We start from the raw sequence: 20,671 nt of genomic DNA on the forward strand, positions 1-20,671 counted from the left end.
GAACAAACATTCCCTTACTTTGAGGAGGCCTCTGTGAGTGACACCCAACTGCAGGAAGCAGCACATGTCCCATTAGTACCACTATGCCAGTACTGGAAAGCACTAACATAAGGGGTTAGGATTGCGCCCCTGGGAAGATAAGGGCAGGGACAGGGAAGGCATGGATAGTTCACCACAAACTAAGTTTGAAAAGTTAAGCAGTTCCTAACTCTCAACCCTCACCCCTTTCCCACTACATTCACTCCTTCAGCTAGATCTGATATAATAGAACATGGCTGAGGTGAAGAATCAACAATGTCAAGGAGCCCTGATCTCAAGGGAGAGAAAGAGACCTGACTCCTGATGTTAAGAGCCAGACTACTGTAAGAGACCTGCTTTTATAGGCTGAGTTTGCACACCACACACTAGAATTTTGCACTTGGCCCTCAAGTCTCTGCACACTGCCCTCTAATAGCCAAATCCTGAGCTGCCTGGGCTGTGGTGGTGCCAAAAATGGGTGCTGCCACATCCTGTGTGTTTTGGGCAGCTGCCAGCAGCTCCTCCGGAGAAGGGGACTTTTGTCCCCTTCCCCCAGGTTGTTGTAATCAAAGGGGGTTTGGAGACTTAGGGCTCTTGGTTATTCAGACCTTAAACCCTCAAGGCCCCTTGCCCGGTAGTACTGCCACCACCCTGTACGTGCCAGTGACTCAGTCCAGGGACACTGAGACCCTCTAGGCTTAATACTAACCCTTGCAGGCACTGAGCTCTTTCTCAAATAATAGTCCTCAAGGTACTAGACCTCAATGAGTACTTGGTAGCTTGCTGAGCGGCTAGACAGGATTCTGAACCTTTGTTCCCAACAGACAATAAAGCACTGTAAAAGATATTTTAGTTTATTAAGTACATACAGTTACATACTCTACAATAAGGCAGCAAATGCTAGAGGCATAAACATCTACAAAACATATCAGCAATAAAATAATCAAGCTAGCTGACTACCTCTATTAATACATATCTCTCACCTGGGTCAGTTACCCTTTGCAGATCACTTAGCTCCAGGGCTACCTATGGGGCCAGGTGCCCATGCTGAACAATGGAGCTTGCGCGCGTGCAGGTCATCACACCCAAGACTCTCTGTCTAAGATGGGGACAACCACACCCCCTGGGCACTCATTATTACACCTTTATGCTAATAGTACTGAGGTGATTTCATAATTATTAGACTGTCCAATCAGAACCTTTGATGAACAGAACTTTCTCGAAGTTGCCCTTGTTGCTAACCCCTCATAGTTCTTACCCCTCCCAACTGAAGAATCACAGCTGCACTCAATCACCCTTGATAAGGGTGATTTATTTATTTCACCTTTATTCTCCCTCCACCCTATACAGGAGTGTTATTTCCACAAGTCTCGCCCCCCCAGCACCGCCCGTCCTCCGGCACGCGCAGGCCCGCCTTTGTGACGAGGCCGAGGGCGCCCCCGCGCTGCCGCCTCCTGCTACCCAAAACGCCGCCAGGCCGCCCGGCGCGGCAAGAACGCTGGACGGCCACGCCCCCTCGCGCGCCGGTCGCTGTGGCGACGGCGACGGCCACGCCCCCCTCCGAGCAGGGGGCTCGCGCCGCCGCCGTTGAAGGGGCCTCGCGAAGGCAGCGCTCCCCGCGGCGTCCGCCATGGAGGTGCTTGGCGATACTTCGGTCCGCATCGTCTGCGGGCAGGTGCGAGGAGCGCGGGGGAAGGGCGGGAGAGCGCGGCGTCAGAGAGTGGCCCTTCCCCCAGCGCACACTTCCGGTCCGCGCAGCCGCTTCCTGCCGGGGCCGAGCGAGCGAGCGAGGTGCTGTCGCCCCTTCCGCGGGCTTCGCGGGGATGGCGTGACGGCGCTTGGCGCCGCCTCGGGGTGTGTGACGTTCGCGACCAGGCTTGCGGGGCGGGGCACGGCACGAGCAGACCCCCCTTGGCGCGCCCTGCCGGGCCCAGGTGCTGCCTGTCCGGGCCAGTCTGTGGCCCCCGAACTTCGGCTTCCCGGGCCCGGCCGGGGGGGGGGGGCAGCTGGAGGCTGCGCCTGGGGCAGCCCCGAACGGGACGGGGCGGTCCGGGGGCTGGCGCGGAGCTCCTGCGAAGCTGCCCCTGAGCCGCTCCTGCGCTCTGGAGGGGACTTTGGAGCAGCAGGGCCTGCGGAGTCCTTGCGGACAGTGTTGCTGCATGCAGGGCCCGGCCCTGGCCACTTTCCAGCGTCGGTGCGGCGCAGCGAGGCCCCAGTGCAAGGGGGCAGGCCTCCAGGGTGCCCTCCTGCACAGGCTGCAGCGCCCGCCCCGTTGCCCTGGCTGCAGCGGGCTGCACAAGTGGCTGGGCTTTGGCCCTCCTCCAGAGTGAAGCCTGCTTTGGTCCCGCCAAGCTGGAGGGAGAGTTCAGCATCTCCTGTGAGCCCCAGTCCTTTGCATGCTCTCCTGGGAGTGAGCTGGAGTCACAACACTGTTGAAGAAGCAGATCTGACTTCCAGTAAAGCTGTGTCCGTTTGTGGCTCCACTTTCCTGGGAGGAAGTCCCATTCACTCTCATGGGACTTCCTTCTGAGCAGGCATGCACAGGATTGGGCTCTGAGGCTGCAGTCCTATCCATACTTTCCTGGGAGTAAGCCCCATTGACTGGAATGGGACTTCTGTCTGAGTAGACATACATAGTATTGGGCTCTGAGACTGCAATTCTACCTGCACTTACTTGGGGGTAAGCCCCATTGACTATAATGGAACTTCCTTCTGAGTAGGCATGCATAGGATTGGGCTCTGAGGCTGCAATTCTGTCCACACTTTCCAGGGAGTAAGCAGCATTTATTATAATGGGACTTCTAAGTGGACATGCATAGGATTGGGCTCCACATTGCCTTTTTCTCATGCTGAAATCACTTAAATTAGAGGCCTTGTGCTGTTAGTTTGCAGTGGTGAGAAATTCCTAGAAGTGAGATTCAGGGTTTGCAGTCCAAGCAGCAACTGTTAACCTGCACATACCCGATCTTGTCTGATCTTGGAAGCTAAGCAGGGTCAGGCCTGGTTAGTACTTGGATGGGAGACCCCCTGGGAATACCAGGTGCTGTAGGCTTATACCATAGTCTTTCAAGATTGAAGGTTGCCAACCTCCATGCAAGGAAGTCCAATTTTGTATGCATCTACTTCAGAGTAGATTCTGCGGAACTCAGTAGGAGTTGGGAGGAAACTCTGAAATGTGTTGTGCTACTTGGTGAACAAAGTTTTACTGTCTGTTCTGCTAAACTACTTTTTGTGATCTCTGTGTTTCTGTAGAAAATGATTGTACCCCTATGGAGTTACTTATACAGAAATGTCTTTCGATTTTGGCTAAAATGGGTCTTGAGACAGCTCACTGGAAAATGCGAGCTGCAGCGCATCTGTGAAAATACAAAGAAAAGTGCAGCAAGGACATTACAAATAGGTAAAAACTTGTTGATTACACATGGTTATTACATTTCTGTTGCTAAACCTAATATATCTCTCACAGATTAAGAGATTATCTGAAAAATCTGTACCATTCATAAAGAAATACTAAAGAATTGCTCTTATTTTTGTGTGTGGTTCATGCGAACAAGACACACGTATTAGACATGGAGGGCAAGAGTTGTCTAACTGACACACACACACACACGCACACACAGAGCACCATATTATTTGTAATATTTATTAAAAGTTTTTACAGTTTGCGAACTGTTATGCAGCTTTTGATTAAAATTATAAGCTTATAGGCAAAGTTCTGATGCTGATTTCAAAACTTCCTAACTCTTCCAACCCTGGCCCTGTGCTACTCTGTTCATGACCAGTCTAGCCTTTTCTTTCGTCTTTGAAGTCATAAACCATTGTCACAGTAACGTTCACTAATCTCAGGTTACAATCCTTTGCATGCTTGCTTGGGAGTAAATCTCATTGAACTAAGTGGAACTTGCTTCTGAGGATGCCAACATAGGATTTTGCTGTTAGTGTTTTAGGAAGTCTAGATTTTTATAAACTATTTTCAGTAACTCATAAATGTTTGTCTTAATGCAGAGCACTCACTGGAATCATCAAAAAATAAGGTAGGATATCTTGAATAACATGAGCATGATCCAGGTAGGAGTCCAACGTTTTATATTGGGATTTGGTGCCCCCCCCCCCCCAGCATTAAGTGCCTGTGTCATGCCATAAAGTACTTTTAAAATTTGCACTGGGTTAAAAGTCAGTTTACTGTGTTTAGGGAGGCTGCTGTAGGAGAAACACAAATGCAGAATTCTGTACAGTTCTTTGGATGCTTGCAGAAGATGTACATGCTCTTGTTTGAACAAGGTGATCTTCAGAACATTATTCTTGCACTCTCACTTAATTGCAGTTTAAATAAGATAGATTTTATTTGTTGAATTTTGCTTGAATTCACAGTTCTAAAATATACCGCTTTTAGTTTTACCAACAGAGTACTTAAAATATAGTGTATAATCTGAGGTGTGGAATGAAACTGCTTTACTGTTGTCATAGTAATGATCTGCCAGTCGACTGGTAAATCTAACAAGCTGCTCAAAAACCAGATCGAGTTCAGTGTTGTGTATTGCTGAAAGCTTCTTCTTTTATAACATTTTCGGTAGTTATAACAGGGCACTCTACAGGAATTTTGTTTTTGGACTCCTGATATTGAGTATGTGTGTTTACACAAGCTGGCGTCTTCCTGCAGTCTATATTAGTACAGTAAACTACAATAAACTGTCATATTGTAGTTGGGGTCAGGGAGCTACCTTTCTATTCTGCTCAATTACAAGTTGTCCGCAGCCTGTGAAGATTACAAACTAAGGTGGTGTAGTGAAGTATTTTTTTAATTGGCAAAAAAAGGATTTCTGTACTTTAGGGTATGGTGGACTGGCTAGAGTTGTATAGTCTTACTTCCTCCCGTGCCCATGATACTGTTGTCCACTATTGTGTATAAACATTTGCAAAGAAGTGGTCATGGTTGGAGCATAATAAATCTGCGTTAAGTGATCATTAGTATGTATTCTTCTGAAAAAGTGCATGTTTGTTGATTTAATTTGTCTAGCCATTTAAAACTCACAAGTAATGAACTAAATGGCTTTAACAGGGTGACAGCCCTAATTAATACTTTATACATTTGGTACTAGTAATAGAGGGTGCCCACTTTTAATGATATTTTGACATTCTTTGAACCTTCTGTTAGTTCCCACTACCAATAGAGTAGAAGATAGTTGGGTAAATCAGTTAAAGGAGTACTTTAATATTTAACTTGTTTGTTTTCAGGTTTTACAAGATGCTTTGAATGCTACTTCTGACGATGAAGTGGAAAACTGTGTAGCGCGCATCATAAAAGAAAAAAAGATTAATATACACAAAGAGAAAGAGTATGGCTTCTTCAAAGATGTCTGTGATTGTCACATTGCCTTTGAGATTATGCGCAAAATAGTTCTTGTTCAATTTGTTAAGAAAATTCTTCATAAATGATGAAAAGTAGTATGTACGTATATAGTTGTATTCTGATGTGTGAGAGGAAGGAAATTTCTCAAAAAGATTTCCCACTGAAAAGCCTATGTCAATCACCTGATCTAGGGGAAGGGATGGAATGAGACATCCAAAGTATTAGGAAAATCAGGCACATGGATACAGATGAGCGCTCTTTCCAAAGAGCCACAACGATCTGAGCAATCTCTGAATTCAGACAAGGTATATTCTTACAGTAAACCCTCCATTTCAGCAGTTCCCAAACTGTGGGCCCAGGACCCACCAGTAGTTTGTGATCTAATTTTTGGTGGTTTTTGAAACTGGCAGGGCCGATGACGTTATGTGCATCAAGAGTTAAACATGCTATTTGGGGGGAGGGAGGGTGAGAAGCATTGCTGCCCAATCACTGTTTTAGCCATATCCCTTGGCATTTATAAATCGGGCAGCAGCCTCTGGTGCTGCTAAAAAGTTTGCGAACTACTGCTCTATTTAACAGACTAATGGGGAGAAGGGTGACAATGCCAGTGTGCATTAAATCCACTCATTCTCCCCTATTTGTGTCTTAAACTGCTACCACAGAAAGTCCCCTTAGCACTGCTTTCCACATTCCACCAGGGTCCTTTAAGAGTGAAGGAATGTCCTAATTCTAAGAGGCCCTTGCGAAGAATAGAGTAGCAGCATCAGGGAAGCTCAGGACAGGTAAATATTAAAAGGGCAGGCATACCTACCTTCCAGGGCACCCTTGACACTGATGCTCTCACTGCACCCTTGACCAGGAATGGGCACATGACAGGAAGTGGAACCCACTTTCTGAGTAATGTCACCATTCGTAGAGCAACCTGAAGAATGGAAAAATACTGCTTATTCCTAAAATGCCCTGGTCGAGGGCAGAGTAGGAGCACCAGTGCACAGCGTACCCTGGAAGGGTGGGCATGCCTGCCCTGATCCCCTTCTGATTTGCTTATCTCGGAAGCTGCCAGGGAGCTCTGTAAGGCAAGGGTTTAATAGATTTCTGTGGATATAGAAAAATCTCTGTCCATTGAATTGAGATTCATTCAATTGAGTAGTCACTGTACTATTTTTCAGAAGAGTTCAGACAGTATGGTTCTTTCCTTATCTATAGATTTTTCTTCTGGATCTGTTTAACAACCCAGTCCTATCTTGGACCAGTCCAAAATGTGCAGTGGTGCAGCGTCTGCTGCATTCTATAGGTCAACTGGAGATCAGGAAGCAAAGAAGACATAAATAAAAAAGTGCATTGGCATTCATATAAAAAACATTTTACTTAACTTAGTGCCTTGTCCCCAAGTACCTACTTAGATCTACTCTTTGGCTGATATAAATCCTGCAAGGTCAAAGGGGTGTACTGAGTGTAATGAGCCTGGGCTGGGGGTATAAGATATTGGTGCTGCCACTGATATTGCCTCCAGCTCATCCTCAACACACCCTGGTTGGTCTCAATTCCCCACCCCAATCCTCCTCTGGAATGCCTCCTCTACCAACTTACTGGCTCTGGAAGTCATTAAGCACATGCCTGCTAGCTGATTGCACTGGTGGCCTGTGCATCATTGTAGCAGCTGCTGCGCCAGGGGCCTAGGACTTACCCTAATGGAATGCAAGTTCCATCAGTGCAGGGCCCTGACAGGATTGGGCCATAACTGTACCTAAGTATGTATATGATCGCAGCTTACCTGGGAGGAAGTCCCGCTGAACTCAGTAGGACTTACTGAGTAGACAAGCCAAGGATTATGCTGCTGATGATTCTTTTTCCTTTAGTTCAAAAAGGAAAAATTCTGCCTTCTCATTTTCCACCATTTTAAAATCCAGGGACACCTTTTTTGCAATATCGTTGAACATAAGCGCAGTTTACATGTAATGGCTAAACCATGGTTTAGCTTTTGGAACTGTTTCTTGGCTCGCATGCTCCCTCTGCCTCCTCACACAATCTAATTTCCCTCTTCCCATTTCCTAGGTTGTGCAAACCACAATTTGCTGATTATATTCAAATTGGCAAACTCTGGTTTATGCAAACTGTAGTTGTCTTCAATTCGGAATTGTGGTTTGAAGTAGAGACAAGTTGTGGTCCAGGGCTAAATCATAATTTTTGTTTCATTTGAAATGGACAGAATATGGCTTGCCCAAACCAGGAAATGAGTGAGGAGATGGGGAAGTGTAAAAACCTGAAGAATGGTTATGAAGTGTGAATTGAGCTAAAGTACCATTCACTGCAAAAAGAACAGCATGTAATGTTTTTATTCCAGTCTTGAGTAGATGGAGGTTTCAGTCAAAGAAGAATGTGGGCAAAAATTTTGTTTGATATATAATTTACTCTAGTGTTTCCAGCTTCAATAAGAGTCATCTTGCTATGTTTATTTGATGGTGGCCGGCTAAAATTTCTCAACGATTTAGAATGTTTTCTTAACTTCTCAGTTAATAGAGTTCAAATGAACAAGACAGCAATAGACTTGAGACAGAAAAGCTATGAGAAATATAGTCACCTGGTTTTGTTCATATTACTTAAAAGCCATTGTCATTGGCTTTTGGTGAGTACAGATTGGGCCACGCTAGAGAGTTTTTTCATAGCTCTAAAAATGATAGGCTAGCTAACATGGGAAACTAAGGCTGTATATTGTGGTTTTTAAACAGTAACAGAAATGGCTATATGCCACGGCAATTTGGAGATTTATTTTCCCATCATACTTATAATTCTGCATATGTTGCATATATTGCAGGTTTGCCTTGAAGTTACGAATATGTTTGGTCCAGATAATCGGTTACAAGAAACTTTATTTGGCTGTAGAGGATCTGAGAAAATGTCCATACAATTCTGATAATAAAGAACATGAGGATCAGCTCATTGAGGTGATCATGTTGATTACATTTCAATTGACTTTTTATAATCTGTTCAATGTATCCATGTTTGTGATTTGTAAAAAAAAGTTTGTGTTGATGATGATCCAGGTCTGTTGACACGGCATACCTTTGATTGGACGTACCGAGGCTCATACCCAGGGAGGGGGAAGAGAAGGATGTGCTGGTCTGTACGTTTTCAATGGAGAGAGCAGATCCATGTGTACAGGCATCCACTTTTTCCACTGAAATGAATAGAGTTGGTAAACAGGATAACACCATTCTCAAAACATTGCCACATCAGAATAAAACATCTTAATTCATTCAGTAGGACCGAACAAAAAGAAAAATGTTCCTTGTTAACATATTTCTGGAGCTCTTTCAGAATTCTTGTATGAATGTGTTAATATACTCTGTTTTGGGAGCTTTTGTATTATATGGTGACTGCATCGTATTATTTGACTGAAAATGATTAGTATTCATAGTGAGGCTGGAAAAACATTGATAATTCTGTTAATGGAACCGTATTTATACAGCTTTGGAACTTGTTGATGCCCCATGAAAAACTGAAGGCTAGAATCACAAAGCAATGGTGTGACATTGGTTTCCAAGGTGATGACCCCAAAACAGACTTCAGAGGAATGGGCATGCTGGGACTAACTAATCTGCTGTAAGTTAAAGTACTTCTTCTCTACATCTGTTGAATGCATCTTTTAATAATGGGTCTGCTGGTGAGATATTAAGGAAAGGAAGCCCTGAGTATTGGATTTAGTGTTCAAAATATAACCTGCAAGTGTACTTATTAGATGCCTTGGAAACAATTTTCTTAGCATTCATTAAACTCAAAGTATGATACTGAGGATCTATTGCTGATCCCACCCCTAATCCAGGACCAAATCAGCTGCCCTGTCTGCCCCATTTCCCCCACCTCTTGTGTTTTCACAGCAACCCTGTGAGTAGCAGCCTGAGCAGGGCCAGCCTTAGGTGCAGTGGGACAAGACAGCAAGAAAAGGTTGTGCAGGATTTATATCAAGAACTCAGTTTTGATAAGGCAGTACTGTTATTGGATTGGATTCAAGCCCTCTCTTGCACAGGCTTTGACAGATCGCTGCAGTACGCCCCCATGAAGCTTTGTGACCCCACTGAGGTTGTGACCCACAGGTTGAAGAACACTGCGTTAAACTATTAATTTCTTTAGTTGTGCTGTGGAGCAATAGACTACTAGGCAATGTGACTGTTACAAGAATAATGTTCCAAAAGTAATTTTTATCATAGCAGCATAAGTAGCTTCCTGTAGATTGACTTAATTCGTTTCTGCATTTTTTCAGATATTTTAGTAAACATTACTCTTCTGAAGCTCGTCAAATCCTTGCTCATTCAAATCATCCCAAAATGGGGTAAGCTACTTCTTAAATAAAACTATTATCATGATTGACTTCTAAAGCTGAAAAAATAGACCTGTCTATAAAGATACTAGCTTCCAATAAATAATCTCAAAGCCCAGTTCTCTAAAACAATTCTGAGGAGGAGAGAGGAAAGAGTACAGTACTTAAGAATGTCAATTTCTGAGGACTTCAAATGTAGTTTTTAATTGCATGTTAGCCTCCTGTTATTTTTTTTTTATCCCTTATGTTGCTAGTCTATTAGTACAGTTGGCCGCCTTCTTTCACGTGGGCCACGTACTAAGGTTGGAAAGTAAAGCCACAATCGTGTGTACTCAAAATTATCTTGAAAATCCCTTGCTTCTCAAAATACATACTGCCTCTTAAACAGTGGAGTAGCTAAGCGGGTGCAGGGGGTAGCAGATGCATCAGGCATCAAGCTTTAGGGGGGGCAACAAGCTGAGGGCACTAGTGACCAAAATTGTGAAAATCTTGGTATGTATGAACAATACCATCATGTTATATATCATTGGAAAGGTATTTTAATGCAGAATGCAATGAAACAAACAGCACTGGAATATCTGTTTTCTATCAAACGTTATGGCCAATTAACCAGAAAATGAAAACACAACTGCGTTGTGGAACAAAAAGTGGATTTGCTTAAGTCCAAACTGACCTATGAGACTGTTCTGAGTGCCAATGAGATGTTATGGTACTCGTACATCATGGAAGCAATAACTGTTTGTTTATTTATTTATTTTTCCTTCACTTCATTAAATTTGATTTTGTCTTGTGGGGGGAGCTACAAAATCTTATTTGACCCCATGTGGCAGATAGATGCCTTAGCTATGCCACTGACTGGGGGGAGGCAGTAGAGCAAGTGGGTGGTGAACTGCTGGGGGGAGGAGGTGGGTTCTTCCCAATTTTTACTTTTTAAAAAACTTGGGTGTGATGTCACTTCTGGTTGTGACATCACTTCCGGGGCAACATTTTGAGCTTGGCACCGGGCTACACAATCTTAAGCTATGCCACTGCTCTTAAATTATGAGAGGCAGGAGGGAAATGAGACAGGTGGAGGCAGCTTTCTTCTCTGATCTCAGGCTCACTCTGTGGCATGCAAATAGAATGGTGTGCAGAATCACCTGCACTATTTAAGTTGTTTTTTCTGTTTTTTGTTTGTTTGTTTGCTGAGCCCATGTAGTTGAATTTGGACAAGTCAACTGCAGGTAAGATGAGGGCCAACTCTGGCTGTGCATTGCAGTCAAGCCCCTTACCACTGCTGCCCCCCTTTTGTACACCAACATTTGGCTGAGCTCTTCTGAGGTGTGAGTGAAACAAGAACAATCAGTGATTATTAATACTGTTTGTATCTTGCAGATATTCCTATGCAATAGTTGGGATCAATTTGACAGAAATGGCTTACAGTCTATTAAAGAATGGTTCTTTAAAAACTCACTTCTACAACTTGGTTTCTGGTATGCCACAATTAGAACACTTCCATCAACTTTATTGTAAGTATCTGCAGCTGTCCTGACAGGACAGTGTTCTTGGGGTGAGATTTTTACCTAGTCAGACAAATAATTCTCTTTATTATATTTGGTGTTCCCCTGTTGTAGTTGTAGAGAAGCCTGAAAAAAGAGAGTGCAGTATGTTGGAAAGCATGCTGAAATCTTGCTCCCTCTATAAGGCAATTAGAGGTGTTCCTCTAAGCATGGATCTTGGCAATGCAGAAGGAAGTTTGGCGATGATGTCATCGCCAAATGTCCAGAGCTGGTGTTGCAACACAGTTATGATGTCATGTGGCTGTGGAAGGAGACCATGCACCAGCATGGACCCCTCACAAAGAATGCTGGTTGAAATGTACCCTGAGCTTATGGGTATCACTCCGTCTTGAAGGGCTAAGTGGGTTTCAGTGTGCTTTTGGCAAGCAAGCCTACTTCTCCATAGGTAAAAGTAAGTTGAGCTTGTATGTGCTGATTTGCACCTTATACTCTTTAAGAAGAAATGTGTAATCAAACCCGTTGCTGCCTCTCAGTCTCTGGCAAAAAGGAGTAGTCTAGTTTCTTCAACAGTTGGGAGAATTTCCTTTCAGAATTTGCTTATGCCACACTTCCAGTGTGTGTGTGTGTGTGTCTCCTTGGATGAGACTGCTATTTGCATCAATTATAATAGGTAAACCCTCTTTAGCAGCAGCTGCATGCTTGCTCTAACGAGGGTGTTGTTGCCTGAGTAGAGAAGTGAGTGGATTCCACCCAACAGCTTTTGAAAAACTGCAGGAAGAGGGGGACATGTGATGTTTGAAGCAAGAGAAAGCAGGAGAAAGAAAGTGTTGGGTTGTGTTGGGTGTTAGACATGAACCTGCTCCCAGCTTCTGAAAGTTAATGTGGTGGGGGAGATATCGATTACACCTGTTCTTTCATTAGGAGTGAATTGACTCTAAAAATATGAACAAGCTATTGTAGGAAAGGATTGTTCAATACCACTTGCTTTTTTGTAGTGTTCCCTACAGCTTGGAATGCACTTGTGTTTGTGGCTGTAGTTATTCTTGTATGTAGATAGAGTTTCCTTGTTCTGTAATAAAAATGCATTTTTATTTGGTATTGAGCAGACTATATTTGAAATAGAAGGAACTTTCAAAGACTGATACGGCATGGTGCTCTGTTCTTCAAAGGAGAGAAAAAAATTAAAAACCACTGGATGTGCTCAAATGGTGTGACTAAAGTAGCTCTTCAGATATTTAAAGATCAAGTAAAATTTGCTTGAAGAATGTATATGTTCATATTCACATGTAATTAAGTAGTGGTCTCTTTAAAACTTTGATTTATATTTTTGTTCACAGGTTATTTGGCTTATGAATTTGACAAATTTTGGTTTCAAGAAGAACCAGAAAGTATTATGTTCTTCAATCAGTATAGAGAAAAATTTCATGAAAAAGTCAAAGGATGTCTCCTGGATTACAATGTAGTCCTTGCCTTAAAAAGTGAAAAATAGTAAAGTGGTGGTCTTCAAGTTATGCACACAAAAATTATGCACTTGACTGAAATTCTCATATTTAACCAAAAACTTCATTTAGTGATCAAAGTTTTATACGTCTAATTTTTTTATATATGAAATTGGTTGAGAGAGCTTGGACAATCAACAGTTACTTAGAATTTTACACTATTTGCTGAATATAAGAACTCTTTAAATACAAAGATTCTCAGTGGTTCACAGGACCTCAAAATTTTTCTATACCTTGCAGGAAGACAAAACAAGTACTTGGGCTTCTTTATATTCTCTAGCAATAGCTTTTTCTCAATATTTGATTTGTGATTAATTTACTGTCAGGTGATTTTGCAATACTTGGAATAGGCACTATTTTGGTTTCAAATTTGTATATTGAGTTTTGTTTCGTTTTGTTCTTTTTCATAAATATGAGACCCTCTGTTACGACCCTCTGTTAAATTATTAAGAGAACATACAGACACAAAAGGTTAAAAGTATTTGGATGTATGAGAAAAATCATAAGTTGTGCTTAGTAAGATTATTCAATGTTTCTGGGTAAATTTGTTTCTTGGGGATATGTAGCTAGAAAGTGGAAGATTAAAGCAGCTACTGTTTTGAACAAATGTTTGCATACTAGTATAAATATTACCTAAGTATATTTTCTGTGTATTGGACTATCTAAGGGTATGCAGTTTGCATATCAACCCCTGTTCTGTTCTTGTTTCTTAAGTCAACTAACATGTTTACAGCTCACAAAGAAACGTCAAAATATTTAGTGGGAGAAGATTTAAAAAATGGATTGGTTTCACATTTACGTAATAGGAATGTATGGATAGCAGCACAAGATGAGTGATTCCCAGACAATCCAGCAACAGGTTTTTCTACCTATTAAAAACTTACTAAGCTGCCTTTAAAATGTTTCTAAAGAGTGTGTGTGTGTGTGTGTGTGTGTGTTCAGACATTGAGTTCAAAGCTTAATCATTTTGAAGTGCCTTCTGCTTATTACAATTGAACCTCATCACCAAGGCTTTGTACTTGGACTGTGTCCATTGCTGGACAGTTCCTAACATGTACTGGCTGCTATAATAATTGCTGTTGCAACTGAGCAATATCTCTTTATCTCGCCAATGGTAATTTGTTAGATCATTATCTTGCCAGTGAGAAGTTCAAAGCACAGCAATGTGATCATTTGGTGACATCGTAGAAATTGCCTGTGCTGCACATATTGCATATAACCTGTGACTTCTAGTAGTAAGTAGGCTACCTGGCATAATTAAACAATAAATAATTGAGGAACTCTTACTTATGGAAAAATTTAATATTGTAGTAGAAGACTTCTCAAGGTTCTTTTTCCCATGAGGATATAGCGAAGAGAGAGGGGTTTGGGAAGGCTTATCTTAAAAATCTACATCCATTTCTAGTGATGTTCAAAAGCGTTTGTGCAATAAAACATTCCTATTGAATTCTAAAACCTTTTGTGCAAAATGAGTTGGGATCTAATCAAATGTCCATGCAGCCTGGTCCTCTGGGCAAAATCAGTCCTGTCTTTCATGAATTTGGGGATCTTCTGTTGTAGAGAAAATGAAGAACCAGTATAAGAGCCCAATCCTGCAGTGGCCCAGCTCCGGCACTGGATACCATAAACGTGTCGTAAAGCATGTTTACAGCACCCCCAGAGTAGGGAGCACCAGTGCTTGACCTGCTGCCAAACAGCAGAAGGAGGATGTGCTGCTGCTGGGAATAAGTGTGGCCACCAGGCGGTGGTGTGGCCTCTGAAGGGCAGAATGAGGGGGAAGGAACCAGGGTGGGAGGGGGCAGGATTGGCGGAGCTCTGCTCCACTGTATCCTGAACTCTGTTGGGCCAGAAGGTCCAAAATGAAGTCTCAAGTCTACCAGCAAAATAGCCAGTACAGACTTGAGAGTCCCCATTGCAGAGCTGGGAACTTCCCCCAGGGGAAGGGGACAAATGTCCCCTTCCCTAAGGAGACATCTGTCTGCTTACCAGTGCCCACTTTGGCAACGCCACCGCAGCGGGCTCTGGGAAGCTCAGGTTTGGGCTGTAAGTCTACCCATAGGTGAGCACCAGAGTGGTTGGTGTGTGGAATTAGTCTGTACACATCAACTATTGAAACTATTGTAAATATGATACTTTCTGTATTTGCTTGATGTGCAGGTACAGTAATTGCACTCTCGGTTCCCTTTCAGTTTATCATAGACATAGCGTAACAGAAAATTAAAATTTCTTTAAGACGTTTCAGTTAATATGGTGAAACTAATGTTTAAAACTTATCAAAAATATGGAAATTGAAGATTTCAAATTACAGCATGTCTTCTTGAAGCCTTGCCACTAAACTGGAACTGTGGGAAGCTCTTCCACCACCCTAAAAGTTTGTACAGTGTTTTTCCATGTGAATTGCAATACTAGATTGTCCTAGTGAATCCCTTAATCCCCAAGTAAGTCCCAGCCTGCTCCGTGGGGCTTCTGTTTTGCTGGCGCAGATTTGAGAAGCCCCATGTTGGGATTTTGAGTCTGACATAGGGAATAAGATTTGGCAGAGGAGGCCTCTGCTGGTCCGACCCTGCCTCCTGCGCCTGTTCCTCCCTCTTCTCTAGAATGCCTCTCCATGCCACACCTCCACGCTGCGCAGCACATACCTGCTCTCTTTGAGCAGCCAGGGTTCTGACTGGTGACAACAGAGCAGTGTATGCCTCCCTGCTAGTGCAGTTTACTCCCTTGGTGGTGTAAACATGCCTTATGGCACACTTGCAACACCCAGCACTGGCACTGGGGCTGAGGTAGCATTGAATCAGGATGCCCATGTGCTTGGCTAAGACTGCTAATATACATTCCCAGTGTATCATTATATTAAAAAAAATTTTTTAACAGCCCCTGTACACAACAATAATTTTTAAATGGTTAAAGCAGTATACTAAGGTTTAAATAACTGCCTGGGGCAGATCACAGAATATTCTTGTTTAAAATAAAACTAGATAATAGCTATTGGCAAATAATGGTGATAAGATCCTTTTAATGGTGCTAACAATCATAGTTGAGAATCTTTTTAGGAAGGTAGTTTCTATGGTTTCAGAAATTTAGGTTGTGTTGTAAATATTTTGAAGTCCTCACTGCCAACTGCAGTAATTTTGTATCTTCATTATTCTGTCTCCCTTGCTTCTTGTAAATGTTGTTCTGTGTGGATGTTCAGGTATAATAACTAAAACAATTCACCCTTTCATAGTTTTTAAATGCAGTATTCTCACTAGGTAAGGAGTGTGTATATTTGTCTGTTTTCTTTCAAGAATAAGTTAAATCCCGGACTTGGACCACTGTAAATGTGTTTGTGCTGTGAAAACGTGCAGGCATTGGTGTTGGGTAGGAACATTTTTGTAGCGTAAACAGGGTTATTCATTTTAATATTGCATTGTGACAATCCAAAAAGAATGAGCTGCCTGTAAATGGAAACAATTAGGTTCAACTTGGAGTAAGGATGATTCACATGTAAGCAGCAGCCATTTATTTCACCATGTAGTTGTGTATGTGGAGCACATCTTAATGTGAACAGGTTGGCAAGGTGTATGGAGACACAGCCATGTATGATGCCAGATGCTACTGTGATTCCAGAAATGGCTGAGGCTTTCTGTGTATTTTCCATTGCCACTCTTGTGTCTTGCAGTTCATGAACCTACGTATTGTATATGATCATATGAGCAACAGTTGCTGCTTGCATGCAAGTTCCACTTTAACTGTATGCATGTTTTGAATTGCATGTTTTCACAACTTCATTTCTAACTTAATCTATGGCACATTTGAATGAATAGGGCAGAGTTTGGCTTCCCAAGCTATAATATTTTCATAAAAGGCCCTGGATCTTATCTGCAAAATACTGGCCTACATTAGGAATTGAAGCCTCTTCTGAATCGGACAAGACATTTTGGAAGTAAATAGCTTCCTGAAGCAGAGAGACTTGGTCAAAAAAATTATGATGATTTGTAGTGCTATAAATATTTGATTAAATTTTGAACACAAATGAATAAAACAGTTCAAAGGTTGATACAGCAGCAGATATCTGTTCAGCTATTCTACTTTACCAAGCAAAAGAAGTACAGTCATCGGTGTTATTTTATGAGTTATGCCCTATGTAGGGCGACTGCGGTTCCTGGGCTGCTTACTTTATTATCACTGAAATAAGTGATCTTAAAGTATTCACAATGCAGAAAAATACTCCACAGGAAGTCAGTGGCATGTTTTTTTTTTTTTAGGCGAGCTTCTTATTTTGTTTTCCTAATACAGTATTGCATTTTGGAGTATTAATGTGCCAATAAATTCTTTACAGTGTTTCTAGTACTTATGATTTGCACTTATGTGTGTTCTGTGGTGCTAGTGTTGAGTCTTTCAGTTGATACTGCTTGCTTTGTACCTTTTCTTTCCTCAGTAAGCAGCATTTATGGACAGTGACTCAACCCTTTGGAAGGGAGGCCACTGTTAGAAATGTGTCTGTCATTTTATGGAAGCAATAAAATGTGATGCTTGTTTTGCGAGTGGTGTAAGAACATGAGCAAATAAAGATCAAGATGTTGAGAAATGTGTCCTTTTGATGAGGTGTTCTTATTGTTAGAACTTGAGTCTCGTGTCTTTCAGAGTTCCTGGAAAAATTATTTGATGCTGATGTACTGTCAAGTATGAGATTCTGCTTTTTTTATAGCATTGAATTGGATGTGCCATTTGTCTTGTTCTGTTTGATGCTGTGAATTCTGATAGAACTTTCCTGATGGTGGGGCTCCAGCAGTTAGCTACTGTAGACAATGAAGTTAGTTGTAAAACAATAAATTCCTGACTCTCACCATGGCTAGTGGCTTGACTCAGTGGGTGAATGTGTAAAAAGGAGTATTCCTACTGTCACATCATAAGTCAGTGTGACAGATTTTTGTTTGACCCCAAACACTTTTAAACAAGAGTTCATAAAGCAGTTTTACGTTGGAAAATGCAGTGGCTGCCTTGTAATTGCATATACGATGCGGCCCCTTGTGCTGAAAAGTTTGGAGACCCTGACTTACAGAAAAACCACGTCAGTGTGCTTTAAGACAGATATTTTTAATTGGTGTTAACAACTTTTTAAAGGTCTGTACATATAGCTCTTGTTAGGGGACTGTGTAGAACAAAGCAAAGCTTCAATTTGGTTTCATCCCATGAGCAAGATATGTTATTCTTTTGTGTTGCTGTGTATCAGTGGTCCTAACCCCATGGTTCCTTATTTGCTTCTCTCTTCCCTTTTTTCTCAATTCCTAATCCCCAAATAGTGGCACCCGTGTGCATCTCCTGTCTGCAAAGTTTTAATGGTGCAGCTGGCATCAAGCAGGAAAACCTCTTGGGCCTGAACCAGAATCTTGCAACAATCTGTGCCAGCTCATACATGGTTTAATACGTTAGGCCTTTTGCAGCAGCAATGCTGCAGTCAAGCTAATGTGTACAGAAACTGGACTGCACAGAACTTCCGTCAAGAAAAACTGAAGGAAAAAGCAATATTTTGGAGCTGCTTTATAGTAAACCTCTGGCATGGAGTTTAATTCTCAAAATATGCTTTCATTCTGGAAACAGCAGTTCCTCCTTTTGTGTTTATTAATATAAACTATTACAGTCCCCCTGGCTTGCAAATTGACTCCTCTTCAGATACTTGAGACCATTCCCTCCCTTAAGATCTATATCAATGACAGCTGTGTTGTGTGTGTAGATCACATAGCAACTCCGCACAGGTGCCTGCCAAAACCTTTGGCTGGGGCTTCTCCCATGATCATATTTTAAATGAATACAAAGAACAAAAGGCAATGGGGGGGGGAAACCAGAGGAATAATGGAGACCATGGTCACGGCAGATAATAAAGAAGCAGTTTTGTGTTTTAGAGTTGACTAGGTATAGTTTGGTGGCCAGTGTTTCCATTCTTGGAACCAGCCAACTGCAAGTACAGTTTAGGCAGTGAGAGGCTGGTTGTCCCAGCAAGTGGCCCACACACTGTTCATAAAACACATGGAACCATGTGTGGTTTCCTGTTTGACTCACTGGTGGGTGTCCTTGACACATGAAGAGCACGTGTAGCAGGATAGTTTATCATCAGGCTGAGCAGATCGTGAGATTTCTCTGTTCAGACTGTAAACAGCTGCAAGCATTTTCTTTTTCTCTCAGATGTTCACAATTTAGCAAAGACTTTATGGTAACAGAAAAAGCTTGCGATGTGGGTGACCTGAGGCTTGGAGCCAAAGAGTTGTGTGGATGAGCACACGGGCTCAGGCTTGTCCAGTAGAGACTTTGATTCCACCACAAATTGACAAGCAAATTGTGATATGGCATAAAAATCTATCACTCAAAAGAAACCTGTCAGTATTTTGGCTGGGCATGTCTAAGAAGCTCTTTGGAACTCCCAACATGTTTTTCAAACATGGGTGCTATGCTCCTACTTCAAATCACCCCCCACAGAACAAATTACAATTAGCTGTAGAAGGGAGTGTACATTTTTGGTGTTTCTACATGTTCTCCTAAATGACTACTAGCAGCTGGGTGGGACAGGGGATTTAAGTGAGGGGAATGGCTTGGGAGCAAATGGTTCTAGTGCCTGTTCCCCCATGGCAACACACCAATCCATATTGAGGCTCCATGGCTGCTTTTTGGAAAAGTAAAAATGGCAGCATTTACAGGCACAGAACTTGCCCATCTTTCATAGCTGGCCCCTGCTTGCTCCTTGCACTGTCCAAAGCAGCACATGCAGTTACTGTGCTACAGGATAATGGGACTAAAAGTTATGGACTAAACATACCCCATTTTGCCTTCCTCTCCAGGCAAGTTCATGGAAGGATAACTGAAGCACAGTATCAAAGCTTCTAGCCCTCTTAAGTTTGCTGTAGTAGAAATGGCAGGCAGGTACAACTTCACAGACTAACCCATTTATTGTCCCAAAATGCTTTTTGAGCACATAGTCCACATCAGCAGATGCATCTGCAGGTAGCAGAGATGCACGTGTGTTTTACAGACTTTATCGTCTTTTCAGTTTCCTTATACATGCATTATAAGCAGAGTGACAACTGGAAATTGGCTTCAAGAGCTGGTCAGCTCATGCAACCCACTCATTCAGTTTGTTTATAAGCAAGCTTTCTGTACCTAGAGGTTATTAGGAACTTGTGCAGTGTAGTAGCTAAGGGCGAACACTGAAGTTGCCTGTTCTACTTCCACCCTGCCACAAACTCAGTGACATAAGCCACTATTTCTAAAGCCTCAGTCATTCACCATTATATACTGATGACATATGTATGCTTAGCCACTAAAGGGCACAGTTTAAGCAGACATTCACTGGCATGACTGAATAGGAATTCCCCTCATACTTGTCCTGTTCAAGCCTTAAACCATTTGCTTGCCTTCTGCGCAGAGACAATCAAGTGCTGTTCTGTGAACAAAAGTGTCTATACTTGCAAATACAATGAATCTCCTTTGAGAATTTAGAAAAATGGGACACAATCTCTCCCTGTAGGTGAGTGTGCAACAGAGCTTCTTACTGTGAAAGAAAAACATGGGTTGCACAAAGGGTACTTAGGGTATTTGCATCCTGGACGATTGTCCTGGTCATTGGCAACCCTGGACATTCATGGCTGGTTTTGGGGTGGGGCAATCCAATTATTTGCATCCCACTATAACTGGGAAACAAACCCCTTGTTATATGTTCTAAGCCTTTTACCCCAGCTATAACCCTAACCCTACCTTACATGTAAAAATTTAAAAAGTACATCTAATATAAATATACACATATTGGGACACAAATGTCTAATACACATTTGACCGGGACACAGCTGTCCAGGATGCAATGGTCCTGACACTTGCAAAAAGATTTCTGGAAAAAATAGGGTTTACATTCTGCACCTTGCATTACATGAGAAACCAAATTGACAGGTAGACACCAATATAAAGAAAGAACTATCGCCACCAGAAGAAGCTTTCCAGATTAGAATGGCATCCACATTTG

At 42.3% G+C, this 20,671-nt stretch overlaps 1 protein-coding gene and 1 pseudogene across 3 annotated transcripts; both read left to right on the forward strand.

Moving 5' to 3' along the window:
• The first annotated feature begins 1,614 nt into the window (after positions 1-1,614).
• On the forward strand, positions 1,615-17,251 carry ELMOD2 (ELMO domain containing 2). 3 transcript variants are annotated; one of them, XM_066632424.1, is made up of 9 exons: positions 1,615-1,693; positions 3,271-3,418; positions 4,024-4,052; positions 5,254-5,354; positions 8,184-8,313; positions 8,838-8,971; positions 9,630-9,698; positions 11,061-11,194; positions 12,523-17,251. In XM_066632424.1, the coding sequence occupies exons 1-9, from the start codon at positions 1,649-1,651 to the stop codon at positions 12,672-12,674; spliced, it is 942 nt and encodes a 313-aa protein (XP_066488521.1). In that variant the 5' UTR covers positions 1,615-1,648; the 3' UTR covers positions 12,675-17,251. The 3 variants fall into 3 exon arrangements, with proteins under 3 accessions (XP_066488521.1, XP_066488522.1, XP_066488523.1); XM_066632425.1 differs by lacking the exon at positions 1,615-1,693 and adding an exon at positions 1,796-1,872; XM_066632426.1 differs by lacking the exon at positions 1,615-1,693 and adding an exon at positions 1,912-1,952.
• LOC136656166 (5S ribosomal RNA) lies at positions 2,951-3,070 on the forward strand (annotated as a pseudogene).
• Positions 17,252-20,671: the final 3,420 nt, after the last annotated feature.

This window comes from Tiliqua scincoides, chromosome 6 (assembly GCF_035046505.1).
Source record: "Tiliqua scincoides isolate rTilSci1 chromosome 6, rTilSci1.hap2, whole genome shotgun sequence".
Classification (NCBI taxonomy): Eukaryota; Metazoa; Chordata; class Lepidosauria; order Squamata; family Scincidae; genus Tiliqua; species Tiliqua scincoides.

Coding starts and splice junctions, on each gene's coding strand:
- ELMOD2 (XM_066632424.1), top strand. CDS start 1,649: ATGGAGGTGCTTGGCGATACTTCGGTCCGCATCGTCTGCGGGCAG. Junction 5,355..8,183: donor AATATACACAAAGAGAAAGA/GTATGGCTTCTT, acceptor CATATATTGCAG/GTTTGCCTTGAAGTTACGAA. Junction 11,195..12,522: donor ACACTTCCATCAACTTTATT/GTAAGTATCTGC, acceptor TTTTGTTCACAG/GTTATTTGGCTTATGAATTT.